Source organism: Sus scrofa, chromosome 13 (assembly GCF_054392235.1).
Source record: "Sus scrofa isolate SSC_HxYL_T2T_F1_AM1 chromosome 13, Sscrofa_HxYL_maternal_Yorkshire_Landrace_v2.0, whole genome shotgun sequence".
NCBI lineage: Eukaryota > Metazoa > Chordata > Mammalia > Artiodactyla > Suidae > Sus > Sus scrofa.
Genome location: NC_139395.1, coordinates 196,512,057 through 196,527,081, shown reverse-complemented (window position 1 = coordinate 196,527,081; position 15,025 = coordinate 196,512,057). Strand labels below are relative to the sequence as shown.

The 15,025-nt window shown below is 35.2% G+C and overlaps 1 protein-coding gene across 1 annotated transcript in view; it reads right to left on the bottom strand.

Annotated features, from left to right (window-relative positions):
- The window catches only part of LOC106508546 (uncharacterized), a 498,796-nt gene that overhangs the window by 203,064 nt on the left and 280,707 nt on the right, over positions 1-15,025 (bottom strand). The window contains exon 4 of the mRNA XM_084991761.1: positions 13,376-13,572. Coding sequence (XP_084847887.1) covers positions 13,376-13,572 — 197 coding nt within the window. The remainder of the gene's footprint in view (positions 1-13,375; positions 13,573-15,025) is intronic.

The window sequence follows — 15,025 nt, the reverse complement described above, 5'->3', positions numbered from 1 at the left end:
GTGAATCTACAAAATATCATCAATTAATTTGTTTAACATTTCCAGTTTTATGTAAAAATATTTTTGAATCACAGGAGTTATTAGTAGAATGCTACTTTTAAAATATGGTTTTAGGAGTTCTCTTCATGGCTCAGGGGTTAATGAACCCAACTAGTATCCATGGGGCTTTGCTCAGTGTGTGAAGGATCCCATGTTGCCATGAGCTGTGGTGTAGGTCACAGACATGGCTCAGATCTGGAGTTGCTATGGCTGAGGCGTAGGCCGGTGGCTGTGGCATAGGCCGGTGGCTATAGCTCTGACTCTACCCCTAGCCTGGGAACCTCCATATGCCAGAGGTGTGACCCTAAAAAGACAAAAAAATAAAAAATAAAAATAAATACAGTTTTATATTTAAATGTGAAGATTAAAACTTATCATCAAAATAAGCCTAATGTCTAAAATCTTAATGTTTAAAACAGTATCCTAAATTTTTTAGAGATGTTTTAAAAATAAGTCATTTCATATGCTCTATTTGCAATTCATTTTCCTACCAATATTATTTGCTGTCATAGACATCCAGAACTTATTTATCCATAGCAGTAACTGAAATAATTTGAAATGAGGTGAAAATTTTGGAAAACATATGCTTACTGATGAGGTTTTACAAGCTCTATTTCAACTCTGTGAAAATCTACAATATTAACAACATGATTGATGGACTAGTCCAGTTTTCCAAACAGCAGAATATTCATGTAGGCTGTAGGAAGAATGTTTTCCTCCTTTGACCCAGCTCATTCATAGTTGGCAAAATATTTGGAAACTAAAACATTAAAGAAGGCTAGTCTCCTTTCCAGACCATGAATATGCAGTAAGAGGACAGCAAAATCTAAACTTACAATCCAGTGTTTCGAGATTTTCATTTTAAGTCAATATAGTCTATTTTTGTTTTAAAGACTCTACACAATATGTAAACAGTTTAATCATTTTTTTTTGGTTTAAATAACTACAAATAAGTCTTAATCTATTTAGTACAAAGATGAATAACAAAAATATTGAGAACAAAGTCTTAAGCAAACTATTAAAAATCAAGTACTAATAGATTTATTTTGTTAAGTGAAATACTGTATGCTCCTGGTCGGTTTTATGTTTTCATACTCCTAGTAGAAAATAGGAGAACAAACCTAAAATCCATGATTATTTCTGTCCGTGCCTGTAATTTACTTTAAATATTCCAGTTAGTATGGTATGAAGTACTTTAGTTTATCGTTACACACTAGAAAATTTAGTTAGGATCTGAAGAATTCTAGTCAGAGAATCATTCTCTAAGTTGGTTAAAATTTGAAGTTTCTAATCAATAGATTGCCCTTCAGGGGTAACTGTAACAAATGCTTGGAATTTCCAAATATTGCTCTGTGAAAGTCTATGTGGGCGGTTAGTTATTTACAAAAGGTGTGACACTATTTCATCTGTAAGACAATGGTGATGAAGGTGTGTGACTGGAAATAGCGGGCAATCATCTCCCCACTGTATGCACAAAGTACAGGAGTCTCAGTCTGAGGCCAAGAGGCTAACATCTTTGCCACCCTATTCCCAGAATTCTATTTAGCTTGTTATCCACCCCCTAACTTAGACGGTGGCCCCTTCACCTAGTGCTACTACAGGGCTCATTCTCCTGACACAAGACTATGTTGTGTGGCTCAGCTGTGCACTTTTCCTGTGTCCTGGAGGACCGGCCAGAAAGGACAAGAGAACAGGGACCACGCCCAGATTATTGGAACAGGCTGTTGGATGGATTTTGTACTTCTTTGTTAATAAAAAGTGTGTGCATTTGCAGAAATTGGTTTGTAACTTTTTTGTGTGTTTGTTTTTTGCTTTATTTTTTAAACAATCTATCTGCTAGGGAAAGTTCTAAGAGACATCTAGTTCCTATCTACCTCTTACTGTCACAGATTAAAATATTGACAGGTCCCTGACAATTGAAGAACAAATTAGCTTAGGTCAATTCTCAATACCAGCTGATTGAACTGGAACTAAGAGGTCCAAGCAAACACAGTTCTGCTAGAGAAAGTAGACCATGCTGCAGTAATAACCAATCTCCAACTTAGTGGCTTACAATTGCAAAGGTGCCTTTCTCATTCATACCAAGGGTTATTATAGGTTGATAGAGGAGCTCTGCTAATTGTAGTAACTCAGGTAAGTGGGATAATGGGGCAGGCTCCATTCCAAGTACATACAGGAAAGACACAAGACAAGGGAAGAAACACTGGTGATTAAAGGTTCTGAACCCAGGTACAATACTTATTAGCCTCTACTTCTTTTCTGGCCCCACTCAAATCACAAGGGGACTAGGAAGTGCAATACAATTCTATTACTATATGCCTAGAACAGGGAGAATCAGAAATAGTAAATTTTAAAATTACCACAGCAATTCAATATCTACAATTGAAACCAAGTAGATATTGAATTGCTGTGGTAATTCTGTAAGATGTACTGTTTGAACAGTATATCTTAAAGCTGTAGGATATCCTAAAATTACACTTATTGAGAGAAAAAAAAAGGAATGATTAAACTTAGTTTTGCAATAAGTCGCTTGACTTAAAATGATTTAAATGATTTAATCTTTATGATTGAAATCAATTCTATTCTAATCTAAGCAATTAGAATATGAGTGGGAAGGCTTAACTATGTAAGCAATATAAACAATCATTAAAATGCAGTGGGAGATTCTAAAAAGAAGATTTAAAAGATGCTATACTTTTATTTATACACTCTAGCAGGAGTGGCTAAATTTTCATGTGCATACAAATAACAATATAGATTCCTGGACCCCTGGACTAAAATGATTTAATATTTAAGTGCAGGACTTTGCATTTTAAAATACACACACTTAATTCTGATGCAAGCAGTTCTGGGTCTTGGAACCTGATTTTTAGATGTGATAATGGTAGCAGATGGGTTCCAAGAAGCAAAAAACATTAAGTATGAAATTCAGTTGGGGAAAAAGCAAGTAGGGCTTCAATCAATTCATGGTAAATGTTACTTAAGTGTTGAAATCATATTATTAAAAAACATTTCGAGACCATCTGACTCAGTAGTCTCAACAAGATGCAATAGCTATGTGATGACATTGCTTTTATACTCTGTATGAAAACCTTAAAAAACTGATTTGCAACTAGTCTCCATTTAGATTAGGAAGAACAGGGGCTTACCAGTCTCTTTGCAGATAATGCTCAAATTGATATCTCTATTCCAGACTCCTTTCCTGAGTGCCAGACTCAAATATCCAACTTTCCACAAGAAATCTCCTTTTGGATAGACCTAATAAATATCTGAGCCCTTATATATTCAAAGACAAATTCCTGACACTCACTCCCCAAACTGTTCCTCCTTAAAGCCATTTCCATTTCAATCAATGGCAGCTCTATTTTCAATTACTCAGGTTAAAAACCTACAAGGCATCCTTAGTGCATCAATTTCTCAACAATCTGCTCAATCATTCAGCATAGCTGTTGGTCAGTGCTTCCTTTGAAGAGTCCTTCCAAAATCTGACCACTTCCTATCTCCTCCTTCACCACCACCCTGGTCTAAGCCACCATCATCTCTCATTTGGACTGTTGCAGTGATTTTCAAATGATCTCCTAAAAAAATGTGCTAGTAAATGTTTGTCAACAGATTTATTTATAAACAATAAATTAATAGTTCAAATGTTATAAAAGAAGGAGGAAAGAAAGAAAAGGAAGAGAGGAAAAATGAAGGAGAGAAGGATGGATGAAGGAAAGGAGGAAGAGAAGAAGAAAAACAAGCAAGGAAGAAAGAAAGGAAGAAGAAAAGAAAGAGGAAGGCAGACAGGAAAGTAAGCAGAAAGAAATGAAGGAGGAAAAGAGCAGCAGGAAGAGGAAGAAGGGGGGAAGGAAGGAAGAAAGGAGGGAGGAAGAAAGAGGGGGGTGGGGGCAAGAAACGAAGAAAAGGAAGAGTGAGAGAAAGATAAAGGAATAAAATATTGGAACTGCTTGGGACACTTTTTGCCTACATATGTTCTTGTCCCCTTGTCCTTCAATAAGTAGCTCCTAGTTGGAAACCTGCCCTGAATATCTAACATAGAATGTAATAACAACTTTTCCTGCCTAATCCTTCAGCTTGCTCTCTTCTTTATAATGCATTCTTTTTAACCACCTGACATTTATAAATAGAGAGAGAGATGACTGTTATCAAGATTTATTCCTGTCTGCTTCCTTAAGAACATACACATTGGTTCGTTTCTATGTTCCCGTCACCAGTTCCCACCACAGTGTCATGTCACATGATGAACTAATAAGATCTCATTGATTAAAGAGACATACAATATACAAGCAAATACAAGAAGAAAGTAATTCAAGGTAATGAAAAGTGCCATAAAGCAAATAAAGGAGGATGGTGAGTGATCCCACGGAGGGTTTGGTAGCCAGTCAGAGGTGGATATCTCAAGAAGTGATATGTAAGCTAAGGGCAGAATGATAACGTAATTAGTATGATCTACACATGAATAAAAATTCACTACAGGAAGAAAGAGAAAGAGCAGCTATGTGGATGAATTTAGGGGTTTTTGTTTGTTTTTTGGGTTTTTTTTTTTTGTCTTTTTTGAGCACTCTACCCACAGCATATGGAGGTTCCCAGGCTAGGGGTTGAATCAGAGCTGTAGCTGCCAGCCTATGCCACAGCAAGAGCAACGCCAGATCTGAGCCACTTCTGTGACCTACACTACTGCTCATGGCAAGGCCGGATCATTAAGCCACTGAGCAAGGCCAGGGATCAAACCTGCATCCTCATGGGTGTGCTAGTCAGATTCATTTCCCCTGAGCCATGATGGGAACTCCCGAATTTAGGGATTTACAAAAGAACAGGTAAGACATGTCAGTTCTTAGATGTGTTCTCAAAAAGTGTATAGTGAGTCTTAAAATGATAGAGTCAAAAGATGGCATTTCATTTAAAGGAGAAAGAAAAAGAGGCAGAAAGGATGATCCCCTCCAACACCCTACCCCAAAGAGGGGTGGGAAGGAGTAGAAACATTCAAGAGGGAATTCTTACATCTGTACAGACGTTTATACTTTCAGAGTTTGCATTTTCAAATTTATTTACCATATTTATCGCTCACTATGACCTCTGAAAACAGGTGGAGTTTATTATTCCTACCATTAAGGAAACGTGCCTGAGACTCACAGGGGTGAATGCCTCTTCTAAGGTCCACATACTAGCAGGTCAGTGAACAGGCTTACCTAGCAGCCAGGCATCCCTACACAGTCTATTACCTGTGCCAATGATGCTAGGCCAATTTGATGAAAGCTGGCGAAAGATTACCAGGAGGTTGCCAATCTGCTCTGTATGAACTGAGTTCATGCAGTTGATTTGTATTTAAATTCCATACACTCGAATTAAGGTTAACTTTGAATGCACAGTAGAAAAGCCAGCATCAACATTAACTTTCAAAGGTTTTTTCAGGCCTCCCCCAATCTAAGTAAGACTTGGGTAGCTGGCTTTCAAGGCCACCACAGTGAGACTTCTATGAGGATTTTCAGCTTTATCTCATCCATACCTAAAAAATGTTTTAAGATCTTTTTACCCAAGCCAAATTATTTGTTTCAGTCCTTCAACATGAACAAAAGTAAAGAGAGAGGAAGGTATGATTTGTTCCATCTATAATATCTACCTTCTTCTTCTTCTTATCTCTTTCTCTAACAATTTAGCCATCTTTTAGAAGGCTTTAAGAGCCCTCAAATCAGCTGTGATTTTCTCCTTTCACATAGCTTTTCAAAGTTGGTGACACTAGTCACATCCTGCCTTGTACTACTGTGAAGAAGAGCTATTACTTTGAGAAACTGTGAAGTATTCCATTCCCCAAATAGAATACAAATAATTTGATAAAGGATTATACCTTTTGTAACTTCTTCAATTTTATATTCCTTTTGCAGAAAATCTGTCATATAGTAGGGAATTAACAAATATTTGTAAAACTGGATATAACTAGTCCAAAGAGAAGAAAATAAAACCTCCAGATTAATGATCCCAACAATCTACTGACATGAGAAAGAAAGAGAGAGAAATAAACCATAGAGTGAAATCAATAAACGAACTTATTTGAGAGAATGAAGAACAGTAAAAGTGGAAGGCATTAATTATATCTTCAGAAGCTGGAAAAATTTATGGTGCACAGCTACTAAAGAAATAACTTTTGGATGAATACATGAATGAATGAACAAAAAGAGGAGGAAAAATGAGAACAAAGAACTGTTAGAAGATAACCTTAAAATTGGGTCCATCCTTTCAAGCCAAATGCGTAGACATCAATAGAAATTAGGTCATTGGTTTAAAAAATATATCCAATGGAGTTCCCGTCGTGGCTCAGTGGTTAACAAATCCAACTAGGAACCATGATGTTGTGGATTTGATCCATGGCCTTGCTCAGCAGGTTGAGGATCGGGCATTGCCGTGAGGTTGCAGACGTGGCTTGGATCCCGTGTTGCTGTGGATCTGTCATAGGCCAGTGGCTACAGCTCCTATTGGACCCCAAGCCTGGGAATCTCCATGTGCCGCGGCAGTGGCCCTAGAAAAGGCAAAAAGACAAAAACATTTATATATAATATAATATCTAAAGGATCAGAGGAAATATCTGTCTGTATTACCTTCTCCTGTACTGTTTTGTTATAAAGCACTCTTTAATTTGAACCCCAGAACAATCTCATGAAGAGATGGGAGGAATAAGATTCCACCCATTTTATAGATGAGGAGCAAGATCAAGAGTATGTGTCTCTAGATTATGATCAGAATCAGGGGTAAAGTCAAAACTTGTAGTCTTTGTTAGGAGTCCTCTAACTGCTTGACATTCTCTGTTCTGCAAACCAGCACCATTCCCCTCACCACCACTTTGGGGACTTATCAGAGATGTAAAATCTCAGACTCCATCCTAGAAACCTGAATCAGAATCTTAATATTAACTACACCCCCAAATGATTTGAAGTAATCAGAAAGCTAACTGTTCACTTGATACAAAATTGAATATAGATCTGTCTGCCTTCATATAGATCTAGGAATATATATAGCATAATATATGAGACATATATCTTGCAATAGAAGAGTCATATAGAAATGGTACCCTTGGAGAGAAAGAATTTACTACTATTACTTATTATAAATAATTCTAAATGTTATAATAAATATGAATTAGAAAGGAACATAGTCTAGGTCCATGAATATGGCCCTTAAATTTTTTTTTTTTTTTTTTTTTTTTTGTCTTTTTGCCATTTCTTGGTCCGCTCCCACAACATATGGAGGTTCCCAGGCTAGGGGTCTAATCGGAGCTGTAGTCGCCAGCCTACGCCAGAGCCACAGCAACGTGGGATCCGAGCCGCGTCTGCAACCTACACCACAGCTCACGGCAACGCTGGATCCTTAACCCACTGAGCAAGGGCAGGGATCGAACCCGCAACCTCATGGTTCCTAGTCGGATTCGTTAACCACTGAGCCATGACGGGAACTCCTGGCCCTTAAATTTAAAAAAAAATACGTTTAAAGGAAGTCTCTTTGAATAACACCAATCTGAGCATTCTTTGGGCATATTAGGGATTCTTTCATGTCTTTGAGAAAAAAGAATACTAAAGGGAACACAAGGTACTATAGCAAGCACAATAGTTGGTATCCATCCGTATAAACAAGGTATTGAAAGATACCTATTTCAACACATGTTAACATCTAGGGGTTAACACACAAACATGCACACACACACAATAGCTAAGTAGAACTGACTCAACAAAAATATGACGTCTGTGACATGCTAATTAAGGGAAATTGCTTCTGGTGATCTTATGTGAGTAATAACAAACATTACTTTTTGTAAAGCAAGGCAATAATGGAGTCTAAATATGGTTTATAATAAACACATAAACACCTTTATGATGCAGATGAACAACTGAAAGAGCGGGAAGTTCATTTCCCCTTTCGAAAGGGTGAGAAGTTGTTTTATTTTGCATTTTGTAAAATAGAGACAAATCATTTAAAAAAAAGAGGTTGAAAATTCAGAGCGTAGTTTCATAGTCAATTACTATAGTTTTAGAGTGTGAAGATTTCTGTATATATTTTTTAAATTTCCCATTGCCATTGTTTTTTTTTTTTTTTTTTTCCTCAGTAAAATTATAAAGGAAACAGAAAAGAATGGGAGTGGATAAGAAGGAGGGAAAAGCAGAATTGAAGATGTTCCAGAGAGAAGAGGAAAACTTTAAAAAGGGAGGAGAGTTAGTTAAGTCCAGAAAGATGAACTAAATATTCAAGATAGAAATTTAAAAAGTTTAAAAGTTTAAAAAATTTAAAAGTTTAAAAAGTAATATTTTGTTATGAAAATGTAAGATAGCTTATAAAAAGGCAACATATCAAAGGACTACTTTTCCTTCTAAAAATGAAAGACACAGTGCTTATAACTTTATAAATACTGCTTATAAATTATCAAAAATCATAATAATTTTCACTAAATCATAATAATTTTCACTAAATACCATATATTAAATAATTTACTTTCCTGTGTCAGTATTTTGCGTTAATATGTTTTCAAAATCATGAAGTAATTGTTGAAGGAAAGAAGAGTTGAAGGTTATGTGGCATAGAGAAGAGATTTTTCCAGAGCTAAAACTGTATTATGTCCAATATAGTTGATGTGACAACAAAGTAAAGCCTTTTACAACTTGTGATTGGCTTTCGATTTCTCAGAAGCATGATATTAATATGATATTAGTATATTCAAATAACAAACATGGAATATAATATTTTCCAACTATGAGAAATATCTTAATGACTATTCAACACACATTTTTTTCATACACATACAATGTCATCTAAGTTGAATGTCTGATATCTTATAATGATATCATATGATAATGATGTTTGTCATGATAATAGTAGATTGTTTGAGCATCTTGACTTTATGTGTACTGCTTCCTTGTTTTGTAAATAGGATGTTCAGCTAGTTTCTGTAATTTATCTGTTTCCACTTACTCTTTACTTGAGTGTATATGAAGAATCACATTCTGGCCATCTTGACTGTACTGTTCATAATTGTATTTGTGAATATGAAGCACTCTGTGACACATATTATGTACTGAGAGTAGAATCCAGAAAATATATGAGATTCCAGGATTAAATTTGTAGAATTCTTGGCATTCATGATTTAGATGTATATTAGATTGGAAGTAGACAAGAGTTAGGTTCAGAAGGTTTTCCCTCATGGTACCAGCCCATTTAAGCTGCTTTCTTTTCACACTTGACTGTGGACTCCAGAAGGACAAAGATCATGTATTAATCATGTTTGAATTCCTGGTGAATAGCACAATACTTGGCCCCAAAATAGACACTCAGGCTAATTAACTAATTTGAGAGCCATGTAAACTGAAGTGCATAGTGTTTGGGGTGCATGTGATTGGGAAGGTAAATTAGAACAGTTATATAAATCATCCTACTTATTGTCACAAAATAGATCCCAGAGACTTTTCAAAACATGTCACCATAGAACTCATTTCTTCAAGCAACAAGGGCAAAAAAGAATCCAGTTATGATTCTAGGTCATTTATTAGCCAAATATCTATACTTATAACCAAACCATATTTAAATATTTTTAGCTATAACCTACTACAGTAATTTAATATATAAGAGATTAAATGGGAACCAAGGGGCTTGTCTCTCAAAAATGCATATTTTGATTTCTCTACTCACAGATTTTCCATTTTTATGTCCTCCTAATAATCTCACCCAAGAGGTCAAAAGAGTTAATACAATTGATAAAATGCCTGAAATTAAATGACATGCAATACAAAAGCATAAATTATTTCTTGATACCTCATCTCAGTTTCATAAAAATTTGATGATAATGAAGTGAGTCTAAGTTAAAGACATATTTAAAAACTGTCCAGCAATTTTCAGAAATCTGTTGTCAGGAACTCACTTAGAAATGTAGACAATTATATACCAGAATATATAAATATTTTGTTAGAAAAAAAGATAAAGGAATAAATATAGATGTTTAATCAGGTAAATTAGGGAAGTCAGAAAGATAAACTATACTACTTGTTGACATAAAAGCTTAGAAAAATCGGTCTTTCTTATTCTCCATTGCTGTCCCTCTCTTCTAGGTATAGAATTCATAATTGATTTAAATAGTTTTATGTTTTAGACAGGTTGATAAATAAAAAATTTCTGAATATATTGACCTGTTGGTGGTCATAACTTACCTACAAAGATGGAGTGAGAGAGGATTTAGATAATGGTGTGCTGGTAAATGTTTAACAACCAGTTCTGACACAAAGGCTGGGGGGAGCTTTGATTTATAGTCTTTGCTGATTTCTAGGGAGCAAATACTCCTGCCATAGCTCATTTCAAGCAAGAAAATGATGCCTCTTCAAAATGGAATTTAGGAAAGAATAGTTATAATTGACTCATCCAGACTGGTTTTAGCCAGCTTCAGCATATCATTGAAATTATGTCATATTAAGTTGATAAACATTGTATGAAAAAAAGCAAGTAAGTGCATACATGCATATAAGTTAATAGGTATTTTATGAAAAAATGATAACTTTGGAAAGTAGTGCCAAGTATACACCCCTGTTAGAGACAACACTACATACTTAGTTTTTTGAATGCCCTGAAAAGTATTTCATATGACAAATCTATTTAACATTGTTTACTATAGCACCTCTCTCATATTTGACCACTGGATTTTTTCTTTTTGTCCCAGAACACCTAGCAGCATCTTTCAGAATAATAGTGTTTCATAGAATCCCATTTGGAAAATGTGGCTCTGGTTACACACTTCTAGTCTCACTAGACACGTAGTTGGTATTCAGCAATCACAGATCACTAACAAAAAGTACTTATTTGTATAGAAAGGTCATAAGAAAAAGGTAAAGAAAGATATACAAGTAAGAAGAGAAGATTCTGCCCTACATTTCATGAGATTGAATTATATTTAGATAATTAATGCTTTGATGCAAATACAGGTTTATTTATTTGAGAGATATTTTACTGAGCATCTACTATACTCAAAGCACTATCAGACACCAAGGCACTGAAAATTGTAATCCTTTTATCTTAGTTATATGAGTAAGTCTCCAGTAGGCAAGGCCAATTTTAGTTTTTTTTTAAAAAATTTGCCACAGGGAGAGCAAAGTATAATTAATTATTCTAAAGTATAATTCTAAAGAATGTTTAAATCTAACACATCTTGTTATTTGAGTGGAGTTTTTGATGCAAACTATATGTAGTATGGATATATCACACAGCTATTTATTACCTCAGATATAGAGAACTTTTCTTAAGGAAAGAAGCTGTTGTTTTCCCCTCTAAATACTCAATACTAAATATCTACCTGCATATTAATGTGTTAAAATAATAGCATTTTAATAACCACCAATCTGAGTCTATGAGAATGTCTCAAGTGTTTAGCATATATCCACATTTGGCAAGTTAGTGCAATTTGTGTACACACATAAATATTTATAAAATTGAATATGTTTTGAAAAACAAAAGAGCAAGACTAATGGTTAAATGTTAACTGAAAAAACAGACAAACAAAAACCCCAAGAATCCAGCCATCTATTTTGCAACAAATTTCATGTAATGGCCTCTTTTTTCTTTAACCACAAGCCACAAATTATCATGCAATATGTAAACCTAAGTGCATTTGCTTTTGTTTTGTTTTTCCTTTGGAGAATTGAGAGGTAGCTTTTCCACAAAAGAAATAGCTGGCATTTGACCTTTGGCAGCAAGTATGATCTGTTGTCTCATGAAAGAAACTGATGTTGAATTATCTTAACAGTACGTAAATTATTTAAAGAAACTATAACATGACATTGCTTCTAACAGTGTATGGATTATTATATACTAAAATAGCAACACTTCAGTAGTTCAATTTTTACCTTATATGCTATCCTCTCTATGCAAGCACAGAAATGAATGCATCTCATCACACTGAAAGAAACAAAACCACTTGCATACCTCTAGCCATGAACCTAGCTCAACATACAGCATCAGTATGGAGGAGCACATCAGAAAATTACCTTCTGATTTTGGATTGAGAGCACAAAATTGTTGCTATCATGGGCAGCAACACTTAATCGCATTTGTAAAGCTACAAGGTAATTTTCCTTTGAGGTAAGTATTTGTAATTAATAGCTACATACACAGGGCCATATGGTTGGTGTTCATTTTATAGCGACATACATAGCTTCTGAAAAATAAATGTAATGAAAGTTGTTTTATACCTTGCCCTCTGGAACAGTCTTTCCTTTTTTGTTCCCTAATTTTAATAATATGCTTGCAATCAAAAATTGCTCAAAGGATAAACTGCGTGGTACATCTAGAGTTAATTGTATATCATTGGAAGAAAACCAAATATGAGCTCTTCTAGTATTCAGATATGGTACATTGTAAGAAGAATGTTTTACCTATGTTAATCATTCATATCTGCATTTTTCAAAATTATTACAGTAGATGATACTAAATATTACAGTATATGCTGCATTTTATATTTGTCAAATTTTTATTCCATAGTGTTAGCTGCTAGTGTATCATATCAAAAAATCCAAGTTTAATAACTAAATATCCCACAAAAAAGAAAAAAAGCTATGGGACCGATATATCAAACAATGAATAAGTTATACATATATGAATTAGAAACAGAATTACTGTCAGAGACTAATGATTTTGACATAGATTTGAATTCAATATAAGTATATTTCAAAAGGCAGAGGACACTCCACCCTTCCTTAGCTTTCACTTCCACACCAAGAAAGTTTCTCACCAAACCTCCTACCTCCCCTCATGAGAACTGACCATGGAAATGAACATAAACCTGGGAACATCCAGAGCAGGAAATCAAAGAGAATCATGTCAGAGAGAGAGAGAGAGATTCACAAGAACATATATTCTGTCTTACAGTCTGGCAAAAATAGGCATATTCATCATAAAGTTATCTTAACAATAGGCTGTATGTATGGTCCTGCCACAGGATGAGGGGTATTATCTTGACCCTTGACCTCTGCTCACAGACAGCCTGAGAAATGAAAATCATATTTATCATCACTGTTTGTTTTATACAAATTTACTCGCTTTATTTAAACTGGCATAAGAAAAAAAATTCTATTCTGAAATAGTCCAAGTCTGGTTCTTAACAGTCATGTGACTTTTTTTTTTTTTTTGCCAGCCATGTGCTCCGTATCATTTTACTCTGAAATAACTATGCGGATTTCAACTCAACCTGCCTTTGCTTATAATGCATGACATACCCCGTGAGGGAGCCTGAGAACAGACTCCCTTGAAAAGCAAGGTTCTCATAGTTGGCCTGTAACCATGGAAGCAGATGCCGTTTTCTTCGTACCCTGCTTACCTCTTTGCAGCCTCGAGCTGCTCCCTATTGTTAAAGGGGGTACGCCTTGATTTTTCTTCATCATGACCGAACTTGCCTCTTCTTCAAAGGGCATGATGCTGCAGGTCATTGGTCTAGACTGTTTGCACGGTCCAGAGAACAGCCTTGATGTAACCCTTGCTCCGTCTGAGCCACACCACCAGCCGTGCATCTGTAGACTGTAGGGGACATTGGAGATCTGTATTTGAAAAGAAGTCTGTCTGATTTTGCCATTGTGCCTTTTCACTCATCGATCGAATGAATATCGAACCTCCTGTCGTTGCATGTGTGAAATAGATAGCTTAGCAAGCACTTTTGTGCCCAACCTGTGCAGTGGGCCAAAAGGTTTTCCTTTTAGTCTTAAGAATTTTTTCTTCAGATTTTATGAATTTTGTGTTAGCTTAAATTATTTATGTGCTTTTATTTTATCCAAATGTTCTGATGACTGTTCGAGTTCCTTCATCAGCGGTGACTTTCTTTTGGTACTAGAAGGAGCATTTTCTTTTTGTCAACTATGTTTTTGTTTTTGTTTTTGTTTTTTTTCCCTTGATCGCTTTTTAAGATCTTCTAGCTTAACTCATTTGTAACTAGAAGTGATAGAACTGTATCCTGTTAAGCCAAAAAGTTGAGGTATCTTTTTAAGAAGATGATTAGATGATGTCTATCATTTAACAGATTTAATTCCAGAAAGGTGAACTTGAACTGCCTCAAGGTAATTTCAGTGATTTTTAAGAGTAAGTAAATCAAATAATCACATTGATTTTAAGTTAAATAAAATGTTTGATAAGCTCTGTTAAGGGAAAAAATTTTGTCTGTATTTCCCCTTTTAAATATTTGTGAAAATGTTAGTCTGGAGTATTGAAATATACTTAAAGGCACCTTCATTTCTTATATTCATTTGGTAGGTGAAGTCCATACCATTTATTTATAATAATAAGTGTCTTATGGCATGATTTAATTAGAAAGTATACAGTAGGAAAATATACTCTTTACATTTCATTTTTAATACAATTATAATCCATTGCTTTTCATCAGTAAGATGCTAACCGAGGGCCAGCCCCCCACCTGCTCATTCTAAAGTGTATTCTCTTACTGAGTCCTTACAAAAATCAGAATCATTTCAAAATGCCTCATATGCTCATCCTCAGTATATTGCTTTGGAAGCATTGTCTGTGTGTATCAGTTTTTGTTTTGTTTTAAAAACCACTACCTCACCCTTCAAGCCATACCTATTTTTTCTAATTGCCACAGGCAAAGGGGAGGTCCATGACAGAATAAAGAAGGTTATTGTGACAGATGAAATATAATTCACAATGAGCACTCTTTTCATCCAGCCTTAAGTAGCAGAGGATTACTTCCAAGCTGAATTTGGTGGCAGAATGCATAAGCTGATTTTATTAACATATAAGGACAGACCAAAGGCAGAAAAACCTATTTCTCTTCAGCTGGGTGGTGATTATTTTGTGTGGGTCTGTGTGGGGGTCTTATTTTGTTCACCTCAAATAGAAGAAATGCTGGACAGAAGAGACTCTGAAGAAACGGAGGGAGTAGGCGGGGAGGGTAGGAAATAAGAAACTTAAAGCAATAAAAGTTGGAGTTTGCTAGATAACGAAAAACGATACGTAAAATATA